The 23,374-nt window shown below is 38.4% G+C and overlaps 5 protein-coding genes and 1 long non-coding RNA gene across 7 annotated transcripts; 4 read left to right on the top strand and 2 right to left on the bottom strand.

Annotated features, from left to right (window-relative positions):
- The first annotated feature begins 500 nt into the window (after window positions 1–500).
- LOC105175212 (DNA-directed RNA polymerases IV and V subunit 4) lies at window positions 501–4,082 on the top strand. 2 transcript variants are annotated; one of them, XM_011097573.3, is made up of 11 exons: window positions 501–663; window positions 772–877; window positions 1,779–1,841; window positions 2,025–2,084; window positions 2,215–2,298; window positions 2,784–2,895; window positions 3,027–3,104; window positions 3,220–3,253; window positions 3,328–3,396; window positions 3,540–3,656; window positions 3,771–4,082. In XM_011097573.3, the coding sequence occupies exons 2-10, from the start codon at window positions 811–813 to the stop codon at window positions 3,633–3,635; spliced, it is 663 nt and encodes a 220-aa protein (XP_011095875.1). In that variant the 5' UTR covers window positions 501–663; window positions 772–810; the 3' UTR covers window positions 3,636–3,656; window positions 3,771–4,082. The 2 variants fall into 2 exon arrangements, with proteins under 2 accessions (XP_011095875.1, XP_011095874.1); XM_011097572.3 differs by having other exon boundaries at window positions 503–663; window positions 792–877.
- A 904-nt stretch (window positions 4,083–4,986) lies between these two features.
- LOC105175403 (E3 ubiquitin-protein ligase RGLG3-like) lies at window positions 4,987–7,710 on the top strand. Its single transcript, XM_011097840.3, has 11 exons — window positions 4,987–5,135; window positions 5,360–5,579; window positions 5,674–5,899; window positions 5,988–6,101; window positions 6,189–6,286; window positions 6,373–6,452; window positions 6,541–6,646; window positions 6,728–6,855; window positions 6,977–7,139; window positions 7,286–7,342; window positions 7,431–7,710. The coding sequence occupies exons 2-11, from the start codon at window positions 5,406–5,408 to the stop codon at window positions 7,512–7,514; spliced, it is 1,230 nt and encodes a 409-aa protein (XP_011096142.1). The 5' UTR covers window positions 4,987–5,135; window positions 5,360–5,405; the 3' UTR covers window positions 7,515–7,710.
- A 588-nt stretch (window positions 7,711–8,298) lies between these two features.
- On the top strand, window positions 8,299–8,809 carry LOC148784890 (uncharacterized). The gene is made up of 2 exons (XR_016063114.1): window positions 8,299–8,462; window positions 8,572–8,809. It is a non-coding gene; the product is annotated as an uncharacterized LOC148784890 (long non-coding RNA).
- Window positions 8,810–9,016: 207 nt separating this feature from the next.
- LOC105175211 (O-Glycosyl hydrolases family 17 protein) lies at window positions 9,017–11,613 on the bottom strand. Its single transcript, XM_011097571.3, has 2 exons — window positions 11,114–11,613; window positions 9,017–10,357 (listed from the first exon to the last, which is right to left on the bottom strand). Exons 1-2 carry the CDS (start codon window positions 11,458–11,460, stop codon window positions 9,262–9,264), a joined length of 1,443 nt encoding a protein of 480 aa, XP_011095873.1. The 5' UTR covers window positions 11,461–11,613; the 3' UTR covers window positions 9,017–9,261.
- A 1,398-nt stretch (window positions 11,614–13,011) lies between these two features.
- PFK2 (phosphofructokinase 2) lies at window positions 13,012–14,901 on the bottom strand. Its single transcript, XM_011097839.3, has 2 exons — window positions 14,265–14,901; window positions 13,012–13,996 (listed from the first exon to the last, which is right to left on the bottom strand). Exons 1-2 carry the CDS (start codon window positions 14,862–14,864, stop codon window positions 13,172–13,174), a joined length of 1,425 nt encoding a protein of 474 aa, XP_011096141.2. The 5' UTR covers window positions 14,865–14,901; the 3' UTR covers window positions 13,012–13,171.
- A 4,164-nt stretch (window positions 14,902–19,065) lies between these two features.
- LOC105175209 (subtilisin-like protease SBT5.4) lies at window positions 19,066–23,276 on the top strand. Its single transcript, XM_011097570.3, has 11 exons — window positions 19,066–19,304; window positions 19,425–19,534; window positions 19,633–19,730; window positions 19,849–20,013; window positions 20,157–20,265; window positions 20,916–21,450; window positions 21,538–21,632; window positions 21,719–21,964; window positions 22,065–22,179; window positions 22,266–22,476; window positions 22,553–23,276. The coding sequence occupies exons 1-11, from the start codon at window positions 19,221–19,223 to the stop codon at window positions 23,089–23,091; spliced, it is 2,307 nt and encodes a 768-aa protein (XP_011095872.1). The 5' UTR covers window positions 19,066–19,220; the 3' UTR covers window positions 23,092–23,276.
- Window positions 23,277–23,374: the final 98 nt, after the last annotated feature.

Below are 23,374 nucleotides of genomic sequence, written 5' to 3'. Positions count from 1 at the left end.
AAATTGATGATAATATTTTTGGTAGGGTAAATTACCCTGTGGTTGATTTTTTTTTTTGAGTTAATTTACCATCGTAATTTTACGAAATTGATTTTTGTCGTATGTGACCTTTATTCAGGTAAAATTTCAGTCGAAAAAATATCACGTGAGCTATGCATATGATATTAAGGATAATATATAGATTAAATATTACATATGCAACGTATTTGATGTTTTTTTCAGTAAAAAATCTATCAGAAAAACGTTAATTGTTCAAACACAATATGTAACGAGGTGAGAAAGCTATTAAATTTCGGATAATAAAAAATGGAAGATTTAGAATAATAATACCTTGCAAAAATAATTTAGTGTTTAAGTAAGTCGCATGGCACCCTTCAAGGATGAAGATAAAGTGGTGTATTGCTTTCGGCTAAACAGTTGGCACCGGAAAGAATTGTACCGAGAACAACAAGAGAAGATGCTCTTGAGGTCAAGTCGTATAACTTGGGGAAAAATAAAGTTTGGCCCCTGCAATATCACTAAAATCGAGATTACCACTATTTATTTATTTCCGAAAGGAAAAAGTTCCGCTGGCACTGCAGAGCCCCTGTAAACCCCCACCTTCACACTCTGCTGCCGTAGACTACCACCGGCTTCAGCATCATCCGCTGCCGTTCTTTCTCGGTAAGAGTTTCTGCATGCTAAACAATGTTTTTAGTTTTCTCTTTCAGATTTTCACCCAAGAGTTGGAGATATGATACATTCAAGAAAAATCTCTGTATCCTTATGAAGGGTTTGGTTGTCGCTCTTAGGTGCTTCAAGAAAAACAGAATGGCAGAAAAAGGTGGAAAAGGTAATTTACCAGCTACAGGTGGAAAATCTGCTCTAAAATCACCAGGTAATCATCTTTTGGTTACAACTCTTTTTTGTCTGAACCCCTATAGTTTTTCGAATTTTTATGTGTTCTTGCGAATGTTCTGTTTTGTGTATGTCTTTGAATGTTAATATCTGCTGTAAAATTTTCGTTTCCGTTTGCCGTTGTACTTGGCCTTAAAGATGGATATGAATCATCGTCATATATGGTTACTCTAGTAATTTACACGTAGTAGGTGCTAGCTGTTTGACCACATACGTCAAAATCGAAGGTTTATATTCGTTTTCCTGCTTTTGTTTTTCTGAAGTGTATAGGTTAAGTATCTTTTATGCTGTCAATATTTGGAAATTTCATTTGAAGAAGGGGGGGGGGGGTTTAAAGGAATATCAGTTAAAGAGGGGACTGCTTTTTATATCAATATTCCTCATTTGTACCGCATGGGATGTGGAAAGTTTGTGTTTGCTTTAGGAGGGTAAATAATAGTGACATTCTAATTGCATACAGCCGATTTTCAGTTGATAAATGTTATCTATTCAATGACATTTAGCGTACTCCTGGATCTGCTAGCTGTTGATCTTGTAAGTATGCTGGAAGTTGAATGATAACAGACAAGGAATTAAATTGATGTTATGAAATATTTGTTGCAGAATGTTGTAACATGCCAATTCCTGGTTACTTTTGTAAATGCCAGCTTATGGTGGCAATTAGTCTTACATTTTGCCCTATTGACTGGAAAGGAAGATATGTCTGTCTTGTGCTTCCCAATGAGATGAACGGTGTGATATGAACTAGTAATCATGATCCTTTTCTCCATTAGCTTCATCTGCTTTTGTATTAGATTAGACTTTTTAGCTATGTGGTTCTTTTTTCTATTTTCTGTGATCCCTTTTCCCTCAGTTTTTTTTTATTTTGGCAACATAATCAGTTGGGAATGGTGACAGCTTAGCAAAGTCAAAGAAAGGGAAAAAAGTTCAGTTTGATTCCGAAGGTAAAATCTGTGATCATTCCCACTTTCTGCTGTATCATTTATTTTAGTTCTTATGAATTTAACTAAGCCAAGTGTTGATTAACAAAGGAAAAAGCTCACTCAGGTGAATAGATAAATGCCACAACTTATGTTGAGGCATTTCTACTTGGTATGTTAATCTTCTTGTCATTTCCCACGTTTCAGATTCTTTTGAGAACAATATTCCCAAATCTAATGGGAAGGTTGATACAACAGCTGCAAAAGGTTGACCCCAGATCCTATTTTATTAATATTTCCTATGCAACTGAGATCCATGTTCCTTTGAGGCTTCCAATTTTGATTGTAATTGTGTTTCAAACACCTGTATTATATTTATCATGTTTATTGGGGTAAGGCGGAAAAGGAGATAAAACTGCGAATGGCACTAAAAAATCCACTGCAAAAGCGCCTTCCCCAACGGAGCGAAGACTTGAGCAAGGTTAGTGCTTCCATGTACCATGTTACTTTATGTATGTGTCTATGAGATGATGTAATCTGCTATTGTTGAGGTCAATTTACTGATTGATCCAAAGTATGTCTTAATTTCATAAGTATTAGAAACTACTGAATTGTTCCCATTGCTGCAGAGAAATCACGCCGAGTGAAAATGGAAAAAAATTATCTTAACTAATGATAAAGAGAGAGCCATACAAATACACTAAGAAAAATGTGAAATCTGATTGAGATATTTGAAAAGGTTGCAAAATGATATTATATTATATCTAACACAGTTGGACCAAGGCCTGCCTTAATACTGTTTATACAATTGATACAAAGATGAGGCAGTGCATAAATGCATTAGGTTTGGCCAGGTTGTATGTACATTGGAAAAAATATGTGTTGGATGATCACTGCTTGCATATTATTCCAGGTTATTGTCTTTCTCTTTTATACCCTCTGAAAAAACTGATACTTGATGTGCAGAGCTTCCTCCAAATTCTATGTGTTTGATGGACTGTGAAGCCGCAGAAATCTTGCAAGGCATCCAAGATCAGATGGTTATATTATCTCAAGATCCAGATATAAAACTTCCAGTGTGAGTGGCAATGGCTAAAGCTTTCATCTTTTAGTTGGTTCTTCTATCTTTCATTTTGATTCTGTTTGTTTACGCAAAATCAGATAAAAAACTTGCATAAATTCTAGTGATTTGGTATTATCTTTTATTAGGTCATTTGATATGGGACTGACGTATGCGAAGAGAGGTGGGAACTATGCCAAGCCTCAGACTGTGAAGAAAATACTTGAGTATCCTCATCTATTGTAACTATTGGATTTTTCTTACTCATATGTCAGGAATCATTGGATAAGATATTTTCATATCTATTATTTCCAAGAATTGTTTGCCATTAACTCAGGTTAGGCCTCTGAAGAAGCATGGTGTTTCTGAATCTGAGGTACTTACACTGAAGAGTGTTTTTACGATCCTTATGTCATGAAATGGATTTACCAAAACTCTTATTGGCTTCAGATTTGCCTAATTGCCAACATTTGCCCGGAGTCGGTTGAAGAAGTTTTTGCCCTTGTCCCAGCCCTGAAGGTATTATACACCCTGTTTCTTTGTTTTCGTCAATAAAGACTCAAATCATTGAATCCCAAGCATTTAGTGTTAGAGATGATATAGCTTTGTTGTTTGTTCTGAGAGCCTGAGAGAAGGATTTGATAATGTTGATATTTTTCTAGCCCAAGATGAACAAACTAAGAGATCCCCTAAGGATTGCTCTGAATGAACTAGCAAACCTCAAAGAGGCATTGGCCAACCTGAAAGGTTCGACATAGACTCTCTGGATAAGGATGATGGTAAGATTGTTTCTGATTCAATAATTTCATTATCATGATTTATTTAGGTAGAACTCCTTTTTTTTTTGGGATATAAATCTTTGCTGAGATCGTACTACATGCTACTTGAATCAGGTATGCTGGATTTGGGGCGTGTGAAGCTCCAATTTTGTGAAGTAACAGAGACCAACTTTGCTAACAGCCAGCTTTTCCCATGATGTATAGCATTATGATGATGAACTTGGCAACTGTAATTACTGGCTACTTAGACGGCAGTAGACTTTGTGCATCTGTTTTGTACCCTGGACCTCTATTCTCCAACTTCTCATTCTGCATTTTAGGTCGTCAAAGGCTAAATCTTCTGCCTCTAGGAGTGTTGTTCATATATTGTCACTAATTTTCAGGCAATATTTTCCAATCATAGGAAACATCTGCAGTTAAAGAGCACGTTCTGATGTCTGAGTTTAGGGCAGGGGTTCCACAAACGTGTATATACACCACTCTTAGTGGCTGTGGCACATTACAAGCATCTTCTGTTTTTCACAATGCAATTACATGAATTGTGAGTAAAAATATATGAATGAGATGTTTTATTCCTTAGACAATCTATTTTATACCTTTAACATGCACGACAAATGTGGTGCGCTATATCTTGATCAGCCCCGAGTACGTAATATCTAAAATGCGAGTTTGGGTGGGTTGTGAAGATCATCACTCATCAACACCCAGTTTCTTGATGATGCGGTCTGTAGTTCTGTTTTGTGTGATGTTGACAAGAAGTATTTTCTCTGCCTAAGAAGAAATTGACTATTTTTCCCAGCATATTCGACGTAAATTGAGGATAAGCTGACTTGTAAAAATGTGTGTATATAACATTAATTGGAATGAATCAGAAATTTGTCGTAAATTGATTCTCCTTTGGTCTTTTCCTGTTCTGTGGAGATGTCAACGGTTGGTGATTTGGTGCCACGGTTCGGCCAAATTGCTTATGCCGTCCTCAAATCCCTTGACATTTAATTATGTTCTAGTCTCTATAAATTTGACTGCATGATCAGGAATTTTTTTATTTCAAATTCTGTTAAATCTTTTGGATATTTTCTTTTGAGACATATATAGAGATAATAAAATATGAAGTCGCGAAGTGGCTCCCCCCTCCCCCCCCCCCCCCCCCCCCCAACACACACACACACACACAAGGAAAAAAAAAAAAAAAGAAAGAAAGAGCGCCTGAGCAAGCATTGACCTGAAGAGTTTCTGAGCGGGTTCTTGCACATTTAAAAAAAGAAAATAAGAATATTTTGTTGAGAGTGATGTTTTCTGAATGAACGATAGAACCTGCAAAAAGTCAGCTAAAATGTGTTTATTAATTCTGGAGAGTGACCTTGTATAAGCAGACCCATCAGGCATAAATGGCTGCTTTGGCTTCATTTCTTGGTTATCGTTGGCCTCATTGAGCACTTTTGGATAACTCCTCCTTTTCAGTTTTCTTCTGTGTTATAGGTAAGCAAATAATTCTGATGTCTTATAATCATGTCTCAGATGTTTATTTGTTTGTTTTCCTAGTACTAGTTGACAACTTCTAGTTCTTTCCATGCAATTACATGCTTCTGATTGGAAACTGATAAGAAAAGTGTGTATTCTTGATACAAAATATTAAGTGGAAAAGAGGGGTCAATCACGTACTTGGATCAAGCAGTTTCTTGATTGTGATATGTTTTGAACAGTTTTTCTCTAAGGAAGAAAACTAGTGCTACGACATTGAAAGGTCACATGGGAGCAAAACAGACCAGAGATGGAAACTATACTCACCGGGATTCATTTAGCCATGGATCTCAGTCCAGCTCTTCTCCTCATCATGCTCGAAGTAGCTCTATTTCAGAGAGAATGAGGGAGGTGCACTCAAGATATAAAATAATTGGTGACAACTATAGTTCTCTTGACCAGGTAAGTTCTGTTTCCTCAACATGTTGTGCACTAAGTGAAAATTTTCATGGTTTGTTTTGGAATTCCATATTGAAATTCATATGTATCTTTGAAGGTGACACGGGCTCTATATGAATCTGGTCTGGAATCCTCAAATCTGATTGTCGGCATAGATTTCACGAAAAGCAATGAGTGGACAGGGAGAGAATCATTCAACGGAAGGTGCCTTCACCACAGTGGAGAAGGCTTAAATCCGTATGAACATGCAATCTCAATCATCGGAAGGACGCTGTCAGCTTTTGACGAGGATAATCTTATTCCCTGTTTTGGCTTTGGTGATGGTATGGTACTTGTGTATAAATGGGCTTATTTGAAATTCGAAGTATATCTAGCTGAATTTGAAGGTGCGGATACATGATTGTCTTGCAGTTAGCACACATGATCAGGACGTCTTCAGCTTCTATCCAGACAACAGGCCATGTAATGGCTTTGAGGAGGCACTCTCTCGATACAAAGAGATTGTTCCAAATGTTCGGTTGGCAGGTTAGATCAAGGACTTGCTCTAACTTGTTCCTGAATTTCTTTAATGTTGGCGTATTTCATCAAGAACAAAGACTTTCTTTCGTCTAGGACCTACATCATTTGCCCCAATAATTGAAACTGCTATTGGGATAGTTGATCAAAGTGGTGGTCAATATCATGTCCTGCTGATTATAGCTGATGGCCAGGTAATTCTGTACATTTTATCTTCTGTCAAACCATAAGAACTTCAACTTGCCAAGTCTGATGCCTTAACTTTTACTTTCTACGATAGGTGACACGAAGTGTAGACACTGGAGTTGGGCAGCTAAGTCCTCAAGAGCAGAACACAATCAACGCAATTGTCAAAGCAAGGTTAATATATATAGAATCCAGGCTTCTTTTTATATGCGAAATTTGATATTATAAGACCCTTTTTGTTGATTTAAGTTTCTGTTTGCAGCGAATACCCTTTGTCCATAATTGTGGTTGGAGTTGGAGACGGTCCATGGGATATGATGCGGGAGTTTGATGATAACATTCCAGCCAGGGTCTTTGACAATATTCAGGTTAGAGCGTATAACTTTAGTATCCAGAATCCATGCTCATGCTAGAAACTTGACCAATTATATTGCTGGGGAAAAATGCAGTTTGTGAATTTCACAGAGATCATGTCAAGAAATGTTCCTCTAGCCCAGAAGGAAACTGATTTTGCGCTGTCTGCATTGATGGAAATCCCTTTACAGTACAGGGCAACCCTGGAACTCCAACTCTTGGGGTACTGTCATTTCTACACAGATGTATACTTGATTACTGAGATGCGAAAATGACGAATTAATAATTAAATAAAAACAATTGGAAACAAACATCTTGAATGCCAAGTGTATTTCTTCTTGCAGCAACCAGAGAGGACATAGCACGATGGTTCCGTTGCCACCTCCATCCCGGATCTTGAGGTCACAAAATTCTCACCTGTCTTTGTCCCGGTCCAGTAGCTACAGCCACAACTTTTCATCTTCCTATCCTCCTTCCCCCCCTCCAAGTGAAAGTTCAAGTTATAGGGTATCTATCTTAAGCTACGTCCCTCCATGAGTGTGAATTATATGTCAAATTTAGTAGTTTTTTTTCCATTTTCATCGAGTGTTTGCATTCAGATGAAGTCTGTGCTTTGGTTATGTTCCTGACAATTACTCTCTGATGCTACTCAGAGGTGCCCTGTTTGTTTCTGGAACAAACGAGATCTTGCACTTGGATGCGGGCATCAGGTAATCGCCAGATGAAAATACCATGAAAGTTTCAAAATTTGTATTTCTGTTTATCCCTATTTATACTTTGTATAAATGTTCTTTGCAGACATGCCATGACTGCGGCAATGATCTCAACTGGTGCCCCATTTGCCGGACGGAAATAACCACCAGGATAAGGCTTTATGACTAAAGTATATCAGTACGAGTTGTTTGATAGTCATAAAAAGAAGATGCTTATATTTCTATAACTAATCTCTCGGAATGTACCGAAAGACAAATTACTGAAGCAGTTCCATTTTTCAGTTAAAACCCGAGCTTGTAAAGCAAGTGTACCATTTCTCCTGATCACGGATTTCTATATGTCATGGACACGTTTCCTATTCTTATTTGGTTCTGTATTTTCTTCCATGTAAAGTTAACTATGTTTGAGTAACAAAAATTAACAATATTGCCGAATCAAAGAAGTACTTTTGTGAAGACAAATGACAAGAAATGGTCTACTATCGGTTCATCAGCTGCACGAATGAGATGAAAATGATTCAGCAAGTCATATTGTATCATGATTCACCTTCAACGATGTAAGTAAAAACAAGCCTGGAGATTAATTCAACTTCAACTTGTCAATCGAGACAAACGGTCTGGGCCATCATGGGATACAAAAAAGCTTGCCCATATCTTTTCCATCCTCAAAACTCTCCCAAACTCTGCCCACATGGTAAGATATTCGTGTATAATACTGCAGTTGGATGCTACAGACAAACTCATTGAGATTCGGAAAACGCAGTTTGTCTGAAAACATGCAATTTTGTAAGAACAAAATTGGATTGACTCCACTTCTCAAGTGGTGGACTTTAAGTCAAGGAAAGCAGGCGCTGGGAAATTTTACCAATGCAGTCCACGTAAGCTCAATACTATCATTTGCCTCAAAAGAGGATGATTTTCCCTATAAATAGGCTGCAAGGGAAGGACCATCATACCTGCACTTGCTACATCCTGAACTAGAGTAGAAGCAAGTAGGAGATGTTGAGAAAGAAGAGTCTGCTGATCATTTCGACATGGCTGCTCTTAGTGACATACCTGGTCACTTGTTCATATGGAGCCTCAGCAAAACCTGCCGAGGGCGTTGTGTATCCCCAAGGTAGTATCCTTTTGCCCTTCTTTTGCTCACAAAGTTTAATATTGCAAGAAATATATGGGATAATTTGAAGAATCATCTGTTTGTAAGCTATGTTTCTTTGATTCTAAAGGGTGTCGCTGCTGCTTATTTGATTTCTCCAAGCCACTCATCACTTGTGCAAGGGTATGCTGTGGGCCGAACTGCTGCTAGACCATACGTAATACTAGGCAATGTGTTGGGACTATCATTCTCCAATCCAAGCATCGACCACTTTTCTGGAAAAATTTTCCTTGGGTTTTCTATCTCTATCTCTATCTTTGTCAACCTGAATTTCCTTTCCGGTCAATAAAGTTATAGTCCTAAAATCATTTTCGTCTGACCAAGTCTATTCTTGATGCTACTACTAACTTGAAGCGTAAAGGGCGCCAATCGCCTCTATATTGCGAACGAAAAAGAAGATTGATCTAAAATTTGTTCAACAAAATAAAAGGCCAACACAATGTCGCTGTTTATAAGAGCACTACCACCAGAAAAGACCATTATAGCGTAGAGCAGGCAGAGGCAAATCTCATTCATCATCAGAAATCATAAAGCTGCCACTCACAAAGCCAAGTATCATATCCAATGTAAATTCATCATAAATAGTTACCTATATAACTCCACACTCGCTTGTAACTCCACTGGAGCTAACTAATAACCTGGAAAATATTCTAATTGATACATCTATAATGATATTCCTGTGCAGTAATATTCTTTCTCCTTTTCTAATCAGGCAGTTTAAGAAGAGGGAACCCTGAAAACCCCACTTCAACACCTGTAATCACATGAAGAACATGCCAAACCCCCAAAAAATAAATAATGAGAATATTGTTTTTCTACCATTCAACATGAAGCTTAAAGAGTTGTTATCTGTAACCCCAACAAGAAATTTGCAATCTCCAACAGAAGGATCCAAGAAAGTGACCATCCCAAGCCCGTCAAAGTCACAGCTCTGGGGATTCTGTTTTTTCAACTGATAGTAGCTGTTGAAAGCATATGATATATTTCCCTGCTCGCCAATATTATTGCAAGATCCCCCATAGCTGAGTGTGGTGCAGTCAGCAACGTTACAAGCAAGTTTGAAGTGATTAGTCACAGAAGAAAGATCTCGGTTAGGATTCGCCACGCACCACCTAGAAGGAAGATAATCAACTTGTTTCGCGTTTTTCAGTAATCCATTGCCAAGATTTAAGGGATACTTGGCCTGCCCGTCAAATGAGAATATGCCCCAGTGTCTCTCGAAGTTCCCTGGGAGTACACTCTTTGCCCCTTCGTCAAGGAGAGCAAAAAGATAGACATCCATAGGAGGCACACCGGGCCTTAGAGGGGTTCCACTGTTGCTTAGCACGCGCTTCACAAGTCCTTGGTTGAAAGCCTTTGCAGCACTATGATTTGCACTTAAAGCCCCATCTGTCGGCCAACCCACCTCTCCTATAACAATAGGCATTTGACCGTATCCAAGTTTGGTGAGAGCTGCAACTAAAGTGTCGAAGTTCCCATCAAATGCATTATAGTAAACATTTGGTCCATCCACCACGGGATGTGTTGTACCATCAAAGAATGCATAGTCTTGAGGAAAATCTGAGTTTCCATACAGGCTTAGAAAAGGGTAAATATTCACTACAAAAGGTGAACCATTGGAATTTAGGAAGGAAACAAGCTGCGTCATGATTTGAGTCAGCTCAGGCCGGAAGGCTCCTTGTGATGGTAGAGAAGATTCATAGGCATCGGCATTGCAAGGGACAACCAGCTTTATCATGCCCGCAAGATTTACTTTTACCAAAGACTGCTGTAGATTCATCAGAGCGGGCAAAACCAAAGATTGAAATTGACCGGAATAGCTAGTCAGAAATGGCTCATTTCCTACCGCAACATACCTGCAATCACACTGTAAGATTAGAAGCATGAACAAAATCTATAATCGATAGACATTCATGTTGCTTCAAATACTCAAAAAAGTGGTTCGCAACCCATGATTGATTTGCACCAACTGTGCTTTGGAAGTTATTCAAAATTGTTGACAAACTACATAGACGACATTCTTTCATTGTCCAACGAAAAGGCAATGTTCCGGCTCATTGCATCTATGATAAAGGAGTTTAAAACTATGTTCACTGTACCGATGAGTTCATCATATACTCAGAATTAATAGGTGTTGCCAATCCATGCTCGTATCAGAAACGCATGATATATTTAACTAAACATCATCAATTAAAAAAATAAACTGGTCCTTGTGACAACAAGTCTAAGTACCGTTGCACTTTAGCTAAAAACCATTACTAGATTAAAGAAACCAGTTTCTCGTTACGCTTCCTAAAGAAATTGAAAACAAAAATTAACTTAAGTTAAAAATCCACAAAATATTCCTCTCACTTTCCCACTCTTCCATCCAGCCAACACGGGAGAAAGAGCCACCAATTATATGCATATAAAAGCGCCACCAATTATATGCATATAAAAGAGCCAAAATCACTTGGACCTTAATCAATCAAATAAAGATCACTTATTTTCTGGTTAAGGAATGAAAACCCAAACAAGAAACCAAAAAACTAAAGAAGAGCAGTTCAAACTATTCAAGTTAAAGATCGAGACTATACACCACATTAAAAGAAATCAGAGAGAAAGAAGCATACTTGATATTAACACCGCCTTTAACCATGTATCTGGATACATTCTGGGAAACCCACAAATCAGAAGCAGCAGTAGAACTGCTGAGCACTGCCAGCATCTCATTAGGGATCCCAACCATGACTTCAATCCCACTGCCCATTAACGCCCTCATCACAGTGGGGTCAGCATCAAACAGCTTCACTTTTCCAATCTTGTTATCCTTCAAGAGATCCACCACCGTCTCCGGCGAAAGACGGTGGAACGATATTGTACCCCAGTTCACTCCAATGCCTGATTCCACCACCACCATCACCACTGACAAAGACAACAAAAGTACTAGGATCTTGCTTGCAAAATGGGCTCTTTCCATATTTATCCGCTAGTCCGAGAAATCTTGCAGAAATGGTTCGTTCATGAATATCAAGATTGTCTTGCTCAAAGGGCGGTGGGAATGGGAGCTGAGGGGTCTGAACAGAAGTGAAAAGAGACAGTTTTTGGCCACAGTATATGTAAGCTGATATATACTGATGAGGCCTTGGGGCTGGGGTGGTAACGCGTAAATTTGAAGTGTCTTTAGCACCCAAAAAAATAAATAAATTAAAAATAAAGGAAAAAGTGTAAATAAATTTTTATTGGAATTGATAAATTCAGATTTTACTATTACTTATATTTATGACTTTGAAAATGACACAACTACCCACAAAACGGCCAACTGTTCTCACTTTACCTAAAGGAAAAACGTCGGTTGGTGTTTAAGTGACATGATAAGTTTAAGTAATTCTTTCTTTTTTTTTTTTTGGGACGATGAAACACGATTTAGATTTGAACAGTTTAGTAACACGATTTTATTGTAGGGGAATGGAAATTGCAAAGACAGTAAAAAATAGAAGACGGCGAAAAGGATATCTCCATCTACATAGATAATTGTCATACTCATACACAATAATATATTTACCCTTTATTAATTATTTTTATGTTTTCCTTAATACACATCCATCAATCATTGTAAGAAATTAAAGACGGAAAATAATTTAATTTCACATCACGTTAGTCAGTAGTCGGCCGTCTCACTAATCCTCACGCATTAGTCCAACAGTTGGCCCTGATGCCTCGTTTTACCAAACATTCAGACCAACTTTTTCGGTTTTACAAAATTTTGGAATGACTACGCTTTTTTTAATTGAAATTTTCATCTTACTATTTCAGTATTGTTCTATATATGATAAATATATTATACTTGTTGTATTACTTGATGGTGCAAGAAAATTGTGTGGCGTCGGGTCGATATGCCCATCAATGAGTGCCGCATAATGGAGTGAGAGACACGCGTACTAACTTTCCACAATTATTTCTGCGCAGAAATGATAAATTATGTTTAAAACTATTGCCGCCTGCCATGAGGATGAGGTAGAAAAGTGAAATCATATTCCCTTAATTATGGACTTAGGCTCATAGTCAAAACAAAAAGAATTGACAACCACCATCATATCATATAAAAACACAAACAGTTTTGTCCTTAAACAAACACTAATGCTAAAATTCTCACATCACATGCCGCCCATGAAACCTCAACCCCCTTATCTTGGCTTCTTTGAACGATGTAAAGACAGTTTGGAGGAGGTTGATACAAGATATGGAATTATCTTGGCTCTTTTTGCCTTTTAGGACTACATGTGGACTGCACTTTTGACACACTGCCAAAGCATTACCATATTTCTCTTTGCTAAAAGGTTTGAGAAAAATTAAAGGAGGATGCTTTATTTTTCGGGGACAACTTTCTTTCTTTCTTTCTTTTTATGCGTTGATTTTCAGAGATTCTACTGCCCTTTTTGCTGTTGGATGCTATCTCTTGCAAATGACCACAACTGCAAAACCTTGGGGAAACAGAAAAAGATTCACAAACTAGTGAGAGAGAGCCATGTTGGTTGAAGTGATGGTAAGTCCTCTTTATTCCCTTTTAACTGCAGAATTGTATAGAAGCAAGCATTACATATTACAAGAAGGGACATCGCTTTTGTAATTCTTACACTTTTTGCTTGCATCAATTATCATGGGAATGCAATCTTTGATAGGGTCGTCCGCTAGCCTCTACTGAAATCAGGCTGATTGGTGATAGACCTAACCCATGCCCACTTGTGATCTCTTGTATTGACTGGATTCTTTGCTCGAGCCACCTCCTTCACCGGAATATATGCGTAGTTCCCATTGATCGGACCACAAACAAACCCTGTGTATCCAGCCATTGCACCATGAATAGCAGAGTGAGCCAAGAGAGTACAATACAAGTTATCTGTTGCATTGGCCGGGACGGCCCGTATCATATATGTTGGATCGATGTATTTCACTGCGAACAACTCTTTGGGATGATCCCTATCCCACCACTTCTTCAGTTCTGATTTCAGCCATCCACCCACATCCAAGAAAACCGGATTCCCTGATTCATCCTTCTCTGCTACATGGGATTGATCAGATTTAGGTATAATGTCCTGCCCTGCACCCTCAGCCACTACCACAACGGCATGGCCGTTATCTTTTAGCCGCTTCTCAAGAAATTCAAATAGTCCACCTTTTCCTTCTAAGTAAAAATCGTTCTCCGGGATCAAACAGCAATCCACATCCCGGCTGCTCAATGTTGCATGGAGGGCAATGTGGCCAGTGCTGCGGCCCATGAGCTTAACCAAACCTATGCCATTCACAGCACTCTCTGCTTCTGTGTGGGCTGCATTGATTGCTTGCTGAGCCATCTCTACAGCTGTCTGAAACCCAAATGATTTGTCTATGATGCCAATGTCGTTGTCCACTGTTTTAGGAATCCCGGCTACTACAATGTTCAATTTCCGGCGCTTGATCTCATTGAATATCTCTAACATCCCGCGCATAGTACCGTCCCCACCTATGATGTATACCTGTGTACATGCAAATTTAAACAAGAACATCACAAGTCAAGCTAGAGGACAAGACAAAAAAGAGGAACTTGTATAGCAGCTTCGATACACAAATAGACATACGTCTGCAATGTATACCCGGAATCATGAGCAAACCGGCTGCACCATTGTAGCAGTTTACTTCTTAATTGTAAAATTTTAATCTTTATTACCTACCAAATGTCTTACAAAACCTCTTAACTAAGACAAAAAATCAACATGGAAGGTCTTTAAAGACAAAGATGGAAACCTGGTTGAATCCACGATTCTCAATGGCATTCACAATCTTTTCAAGGTCAAACCCGCCCCTGGAAGTCTCAAGCACAGTGCCGCCATTTCTATGCCAGCCATGAACAGATTTAGGGTTCAACTCCACAGGCTCACTCGAATAAAACCCCCTGTAACCCGCCCGCACGCCGAAGATCTCACGCACACCGTATAACTCCCACAGCCCCACCACCAGCTCCCTGATCACCGTGTTCATCCCGGGGCACAGCCCACCGCAGGTGACTATGCCCGCCCGCACGTGACCGGGCTTGAAGTATATCTGCTTTCTTGGCCCGGCTCGGTTGTACGCCAGGTGGGGTCCCGGAGAAGGGAAGCCTTCGGAGAGGTCATGGAGGATGTGGCGGAGAATGACATCGGAAGAGCTGATGTAGAATTCAGATATGGGGTGGAAAAACTGGTTGTTGTCCAGCGGATTCGGGTGGGTTTGGAGGTCGGGGAGGTAGTCTGTGAGGTGCGGTAGGCGCTGCAACCTGATGTTCGGAATTGGGCAGTGCCCTTCTTCCGCTTCGGGGGCACGGCGGTCTCCGCCGGCGCCGGCTGCGTCGTTTGGTGAGAGTGCCATGGTTTTCGTTTACTGTAAAGAAAACCGCATTGGCGGGGGCTATGTACGCAGACGTCTTAGTGCGTGGAAGGCTTTAAGCGCGACGCGTGGGTATTACGTGGCGACTCTTGCTGACGAAGCACATTTGAAATTAAGTATTATTAATAATAAAATAATAAGATGCATTAGTATTAGGAAATGGATCACATTTACGGGCCTCATACAGGGTCTAAGTTTTAATTTAAAACCACAAAGGCCCGACCGTCCAAAAACGGGCCTCAGAAATATACGAATTTCAGGCTCTAATTAGTTGGAGTGTGTTAATTTATTATTACATCACGAATATTATTAATTAGCATGTGTTCTGTTAACAGAGAATATGGAAAAAGGTACTGAGGAATATATTCCTTTTTCTTTTTAATACTATTTTATTGAAAAATATTTCAATTATTTTACTTTCGAATAAAATTGCCTTGCTCTAAATGTCACAGCAAGGCATTCAAGGTCGTTCGGGCAGTAGAAGGGATGCAGAAGAATGAGGTGGTGGTGATAGGTTCAAGTGGGCTACACGATTGAGGAAGAAGTGGGTTGTACGGACGTGATTAGTGTTTCTCAACTCTATTCAGACCCAATTTTTGTTAATTATAATGATAATTATGAGCGACTTTAGAGACCGGAAATAATTGGTTTGGATTAATTTATTTGATTTTTCTGACATGAAACACGGCCTCTACTTGTTAATTTTCTTGTCTTAATACTAAATTCACACTTCTCATTAATTAATACATCCAAGAAAGCATATAACACGTACAAGTCAATAACATGCATGTATATGGAAATGCGGACGGCCATAGAAATGAGTGAGTCGATTTCATGGTGGAGAGCTGGAACTGGGCATTGGGCATCAACGATGATGTGCTGTGTTCGCAAGGCCCAATTCCGAAACGCTTGGGGGCTTCAAATTGTAATAATCAATCTAGATTAATACTACTTACTTGGAAATGAATCTCTGAGTCATGGATTGCTCTTCGTTGAAAGCGCTGAAGCTTAAGAGTAGAGTTTGGAATATTGCGACCTGCTTGACTCCCTTCATGCCAAGTAAGAAGTCACCAACACAAATTTTGACAAGCTTTCTCAGTTGGCATTCAGGGAGCCAGGCAGGCAGATCATCTCTCACCAAATACCTTCACATTTCATTTGCCTTCAAAACCTGCACATAATTCAACATAAATACCAATTGTGATTCATTCTTCTTGCGTTTTCCTCACATATTTATAGCCCTTTCCGACCTCTATTTGTTCGTTATTAATTCTTTGTAAATTAATATAAAAATATACGTGTATTGTGAACGAAGAAGAAACGTTGACGGGTAGGACAACACAAGATGCAGAAAATCAGAGGACGAGGCCCGGAGAAGACGGCATCTCATGGAGTACATGGACTTGTTCCTTTGTGATGACAAATAGTTCCAATAGATGAAACCAGAGCTGCCTAAGTTCTGCAGGTTGGAATTTTGGACATTTCCGCTTTCATTCCCACCTGTTGCCAAGTATTCTCCTCTGGTAAAAATGTTGCAGTAATTTTTACGTGGGAGTCAAAATTTGTGTGTTTGGTGGTAATAATACCGAAATGCACAGCTATCAATATCGCTCGTCACTTTAAAATGGGATCACTACTTCGATATGATCCAAATACCGACGGCTTAAACAACGAGAACAGGTCACTTTCCCAGTGAAAAATTATGAAATATATAAGTATTCGATTTGTTGTACAACTAGTATTTTTAGTATCATACTTTCAAAATTATCAATACATATTTATGATTCTTTTTGTTAATATTAGTAAATTCAATTAATTTTGATTAGCGGAAGAACTTATTTATTAGAAAGAAGCAAACCGCAATAATATTATATGTAATTCTTCAATTCATAGAGAATTTATATATAAACGGACTACAGAAATGCTATGTATATTTTCAACAATCTATTTAACGTGACTTGGAGGATCCAGGCCAACTAAAAAATGACCCGACAAAATAGAGCCCGCGGCAATTAGATAGGGTCCAAACTTCAACGGACGTCTATAGTTGGAGCCGGAAAAGTGGAGGGAGAAGAACGGGAAAAATCATTAGCAACGGCCGTTTATTCCATCTGCTGAAGAGAGGGAAGAAATAGAGATGTGTATGTGAGAATGGGGGGAATAGAGAGCCAACTTACACAGTTTCAACATGGAAACAAAGAACACCCAACACCATCACTATAAAAATTGGGATAAGGTTTCAAAAAAGACTTCAAATAAGTTTTGAAAAAAAATAAATTAATATACTAAAAATTTAGAAGCAGAACGATAAATATAAAATTTTTTAGAATTTTAAAGTATAAAAAATGATATTTTTAAGAAAAAAGTATAAAAAAAAATCTTTTCAAAAAGAAAAAGTATAAAATATATCAGAATAGCCAACTTAAAAGAATAAATGAAAAATTATACGCCGTGCATTATTTAAAAAAATAAAACAGACCCAATAGACCCGACTTAAAGATCAAATAACCTTCGCCCTATTGGGCTAAGCTAGTCCAAGTATTAATACCTAAAACCAACCCAATTCTAAACAACTTGGCCAGACCAGCTTATTTTGCTATTGGGCAGCTTATTTCGATTCACTGCACTTTTAGATACAAAGGAGATGATCATGTGCGTTCTGAAGAAAATTGTAATTTTATCTTAATTGATTAAGATTTAATATTTACCATAAGTATCAAATAACCAATAAAAAATTTTGAAATAATACAAAATTCAGAATTTTGGTTAAAATTGATTGGTGAGGATCAAAGTTATTTCTACGTATGTGCACAATAAATTTTAAAAGAATAAACAGTTAATATTATTTACTAAACTTTTTTGTCATAGAAAAAAAGATAGTGTAAAAATGATTATGATAGAAAAATAAATAATTTTGAAAAAGAATATTTGGAGTAAAGAGGAAAAAAATATTAACTAAACTATTTAAAAAAAATATTAATTTTTACTACTTGTAGATAGTGGAAAAAATGTGGAAGTTAGTGGTGCAAAGAAAAAGACCGACAAAAACGAGACATCAAAAGATTGTTCTCCCTTAATACACAGTGTAGATCAATAGAATAAATAATAGATAGATAGTAAATAATTATTTTAACTACATGAATTAATTACATTCTAACCAAATTATTTTTGATAACAAATCATATTTTAAAAATGAATATTTGCGTTTGTAAATGATTGCAATTAAATTAATTAATTATTGTAACAGGATTATTTTTGGTAATAAATCATAATATAAAAATGATTATTTCCTTATAACAGATGATGTGCGTTTTTAATGAAATTGTAAGGTTAATCTTGACTTATTAAAAATTTAATATTTACCATAAATATCAAACAAGCCACCCCCCTCCCACCCCTTTTTTTTTAAATAATTAGAAATAGTTCTTTTAATTCCCAAATGATTTGGAAATTAAGTAGACCATAAACTGCATGACTATATATTAAATATATATAAATTAAAAATTATCAAGTTTAACTTTTTTTTGCATTTTTTGCCAAATAATTAATAACAAAATAGGAGTTAGAGTACTAACATCTCCGTGAACAATGCCTTTTCCATGGCGGGCAGAGAAGATATTCAGAAATTCAAAGTGAATGAGCCCAAGAAAGTAATCTGAACACATCTTTTTGCCCTTTTGGTTAATTTTCTATGTGTGGAATTAATGTATGAATGAAAATATTACATTAATTAACTTCACAGAGTTCACTTTGAATTTACAATCTTGATTCACAAAATAGAGGGAGAATGAAGTTGATGATTCAGATTTGGACCCTAAGGCATTTTGACGTTCAAGATTCAGCATCAAACAAATGAATGGGTGCATGCATTAGGGCAAACTAGGAGGGATCCATCCATCAATGGTTATTTAAGTAAAGAACTAAGAACCCTAATCCCTACAAATGCGCAGAGTTACACAAAGAGGCCCCAAATCAAGAAACTCTAAATCCGTTAAGTATAGATATGGAGGGATCATTGTACTTGTTATAGAGATTAATTAGCCTTTGCATCAGGGATTTTATGGTTAATTAATTGGATAAATATTTATTAATCTCCTATTCTAATGTAATTTGATTCTATCACTTGGCCTCTCTTCTTCATCTTCTTCTTGGTATAAATAATCAAGGGTTTTGTGTGTTTCAGATATCTCTCTGAGAGGCTCAAAAGCATCTGCTGCTTCTTTTCTATACAAAAAGAAAGGCAAAGAGAAAAGAGAGTGTAGTAGTGCTTAATTATTAAGCACAATAATATAAAGTATCACTACCACACTGCAGGCTTTTTACAGTAACAAAAGCAGGATGTTATTTGGCAAGTGTTCAATTTTTCTCGCACTGTTCATTCTTTTTGCTGTGTTCCAAGAACCAGCTTTAGCCGTCAAAAAGGTGCACATTGTCCTCCTCTTATCTAATTGGCGATCAATTTTTCGCTATGTTGTCTTCTTCTCATCAATCAAAACTTGTGTGTGTGTTTTTTGCTTCTCTTTTCTTGATTTCTGGAAGCAGTCTTACATCGTTTACTTGGGAGGACATTCTCATGGGCCGGAAGTAACCGCTGCTGATCTTCGCCGGGTGACGGATTCACACAATCAGTTGCTCGCCTCATTCTTGGGGAGGTTTGAGATCAATTTCTCCTATGTTTGTTGAAAACTCTGATGGTATATATATATATATATGATGTCTTATTAGTCTTTGTTTTGCTGCTTGGTTGCAGTGAAGAGAAGGCCAAGGATGCGATAATTTACAACTACAAGAGGCATATAAATGGTTTTGCTGCTCTTCTTGAAGAGGAAGAGGCTGCAGAGATTGCAAGTATGATGACAGCATTCTTTCATGCAAATTTGTAATTATTTTTTAGTCTATTTGTTTGTCTGCTGTCTGTGTGCTGATGAATGCTCGTTTTTGGGTTGTGGGGAACGCAAATATATAGAGCATCCGCATGTCGTCTCCGTTTTCCCGAATCAAGCAAAGAAACTGCACACAACACATTCATGGGATTTTCTTATGCTGGAAAGGCAAGGTGTTATTCACAAGCTTTCGGCATGGAAGAAGGCTAGATTCGGTGAAGATACCATCATCGCAAATCTTGATACGGGTAAAGTGCACAGGGTTTTCTAATCTTTGTGATCGTCTTTTTCTCTTTTGTTTTTGATTGAGAATCTCTTTACAAATCCTGCAATGCTGCTTTTGATTTAAAGTTGAACATGAAAATCAATGATCTTTGATGGCTTTTACTAGGTGTTTGGCCTGAATCAAAGAGCTTTAGTGGCGAAGGATATGGACCCATTCCATCAAAGTGGAAAGGAATCTGTCAGTTTGATGACAAGGCCGGACCCCTTTGCAATAGGTACTCCTTTTATATTACACCTTTGTTTATGTAATACGATGATCATGAAGACGATGAGAATGACGCTCAATTATTACAACCTAAATATGCTGCTTTTCTTGGTTTATAAAATCTCTGCATGCATTTGGAATTCATTTGATTTAAAGTGTTCTTTCTTTACTGCTGTAGAATTATAGACAGGATTAACTTTTTGTTCTTTCTTTGAATAATTACAGCTGATGATGGTCCTTTCATTTTCTTGTTATCTGATAATCATTAATATTCATGAAGCGAACAGCATTCACCTTTGGGAGCTAAAAGTAATCCTTCTATATGCTACAGTTCAGCTGTGGAAATGTTGACACAAAGCAAATTCGTTGTTTGCGCTTTAGAAAAGCAGCCTTTATACCGTATAATAATATGTTACCTTTTGAATAGATAAATTCGGCATATGTTCTCTAAAAGTTGCTATTCTGCCTTATTTAATCGATAAAAGGCCAGTGTGCGTGGTCCAGTTAGATGCCTTTTGCGTTAGATGTGGTTAGCCCCCCGGTACCGGGTGGAAGTTGAGATTAATCTGCATTAAGGATATTATCTAGTAACTACTGTATCTTCACTGAGGTTAGTATTCTTTTGAGCAATTATTCACTATGTAAAAATATTAATTGCAGGAAACTAATTGGAGCTAGGTACTTTAACAAAGGGTTTCAAGCTTATTCAGGAAAACTTAACTCTTCGTACAACACTCCACGTGACACAGACGGGCATGGCAGTCACACACTGTCGACTGCTGCGGGAAACTTTGTTCCTGGAGCAAGTGTTTTTGGTGTGGGAAATGGAACAGCAAAGGGAGGTTCACCAAGAGCCCGAGTGGCTGCTTACAAAGTGTGCTGGCCTCCAATCAATGGCAGTGAATGCTTTGATGCTGATATCGTCAAAGCATTTGATACAGCAATACACGATGGTGTTGATGTGCTCTCGGTGTCTTTAGGTGGCGCAGCTGTCCCATACTCTATGGACGGTCTTGCTATTGCTGCGTTTCATGCAGTAAAGAAGGGAGTAGTAGTTGTGGCCTCTGCTGGAAATTCAGGGCCGTTTCCAGGATCTGTTTCTAATGTTGCGCCATGGATCATTACTGTAGGAGCAAGTACCATTGACCGTCAGTTCGAAGCTAATGTTCAGTTAAAAAATGGCTCGATGCTACAGGTTAACAATTATTTTTTATAGTCATTTGAACTACCCCCCTACATTTTTATGTCATCGATTGTAATTCTTAAGATGGTCATTAATCAGGGTACGAGCCTCTCTGCACCATTACCGAACCAAAAACTGTATCCTTTGATCAGTGCCGAACATGCTAGAGCTGGCAACGTATCTGCATTTGACGCGTAAGAGCTTTCTCTCTGAAATACCTCTCTGTAGAAGTTTGAAAATGAGTACCATACACTGCTCTAATGTTTTTTATATTGTACAGGATACTCTGCTTGAATAATACATTAGACTCTAAGAAGGCCAAGGGGAAAATTGTTGTTTGCTTAAGAGGTGAAAATGCAAGAGTCGAGAAGGGGCATGAGGCTTATCGTGCTGGCGCTGCTGGAATGATTCTTTGCAACGACGCAGAAAGTGGTAATGAGATAATAGCCGACCCTCACATTCTTCCTGCCACTCATATCAATTTCACAGATGGCCGCATTGTCTTTGATTATCTCAAGACTGCCCGGTATGCGATAACTCTCTCCATACTTCAGTGCGTATTATGCAAATCACAAGATATTTTTCCCTGGCGGGCCGTTATATTCTTTCTTACATGCTGCGTACAGCAATCCACAAGGGTTAATCACGACTCCAAAGGCAGAGTATGGCATAAAGCCGGCTCCATTTATGGCGTCTTTCTCTTCCAGGGGCCCGAATATGGTTACACCTGAGATTCTTAAGGTCCGCAAGAAACTGACGCTATGTTATGTTATTACTTATTCCCCTCTCATGTAAATCAAGTGTCCTAACGTCATTGTTTTATGCAGCCTGATGTTACAGCTCCAGGAGTAAACATCATCGCTGCCTACAGCGAGGCAGTGAGCCCAACCGGCGCATTCGACGTGAGAAAAACTCCATTCAATACAGAATCTGGAACGTCCATGTCCTGTCCCCATGTTTCTGGTGTAGCGGGCCTGATCAAGACCCGCCACCCTGATTGGAGCCCGGCTGCCATCAGATCAGCAATCATGACAACAGGTACTGAAACTCTCACCCGGATTTCTGACAGTTGCGTTTTCCAAACTGATGCTGATTGAGTGTGGTGAATGAACAGCAAGAATAAGAGACAACACCGTGAACTCAATGCGCGACGCGGATTACCAAGCGGCCACACCCTTCGCATACGGGTCCGGCCATATCCGACCCAACCGTGCCTTAGATCCTGGACTGGTCTACGACCTGACTGTGAATGACTACTTGGACTTCCTCTGTGGGATCGGGTACAGCCAAAGACAAATCAGTCAAGTCGCCGGTATCCATTACCATAAATGCCCGGAAAATTACAGTATGTTGAACTTCAACAACCCATCCATTACCGTGCTGAATGTAAGAGGAACCGTTAATGTGACAAGAACCGTGAAGCTTGTGGGCAAACCCGGAATCTACGCATCTCGTGTTCGTGCGCCATTTGGATATTCACTTGCGGTGGAGCCCCGACTTCTGCAGTTTGAGAAAACCGGGGAAGAGAAGAGCTTTCAGTTGAGTATAACAGTAAAGAGGGCTACAACTGTATACGGGTTCGGGGAATTGGTATGGTCGGATTCGACCCACTACGTGCGGAGTCCGATAGTGCTGTCTGCTGCAGATCCCTGAGACTGTCTAATTATGAATCTGTTTTCTTGGTGGGTAAATAAATGGAATAAATCCGTAGGGTTAGATTTCTATTTATTTATTTCGGTTATTCTTTATTGGGTGGTAATATTTGGATTGGTTTAAATGTAATTATTTTTATCCTGCTGTTAATCTATCATTCCTAATTTCATTTGTTTCTACCAAAATCATCATTATCTATCTATTGTACTACAATTATACATCCAATTACAATTTGTCACAGACCCTTCTGATAAGTTATAATAAATAATATGTACTCTGTAAA

Source organism: Sesamum indicum, linkage group LG12, assembly GCF_026168435.1.
Source record: "Sesamum indicum cultivar Baizhima isolate 11 linkage group LG12, ASM2616843v1, whole genome shotgun sequence".
In the NCBI taxonomy this organism is placed as follows: Eukaryota; Viridiplantae; Streptophyta; class Magnoliopsida; order Lamiales; family Pedaliaceae; genus Sesamum; species Sesamum indicum.
Note: the sequence above shows the minus strand (reverse complement) of the source record. Positions and strands in the feature narration are given on the sequence as shown.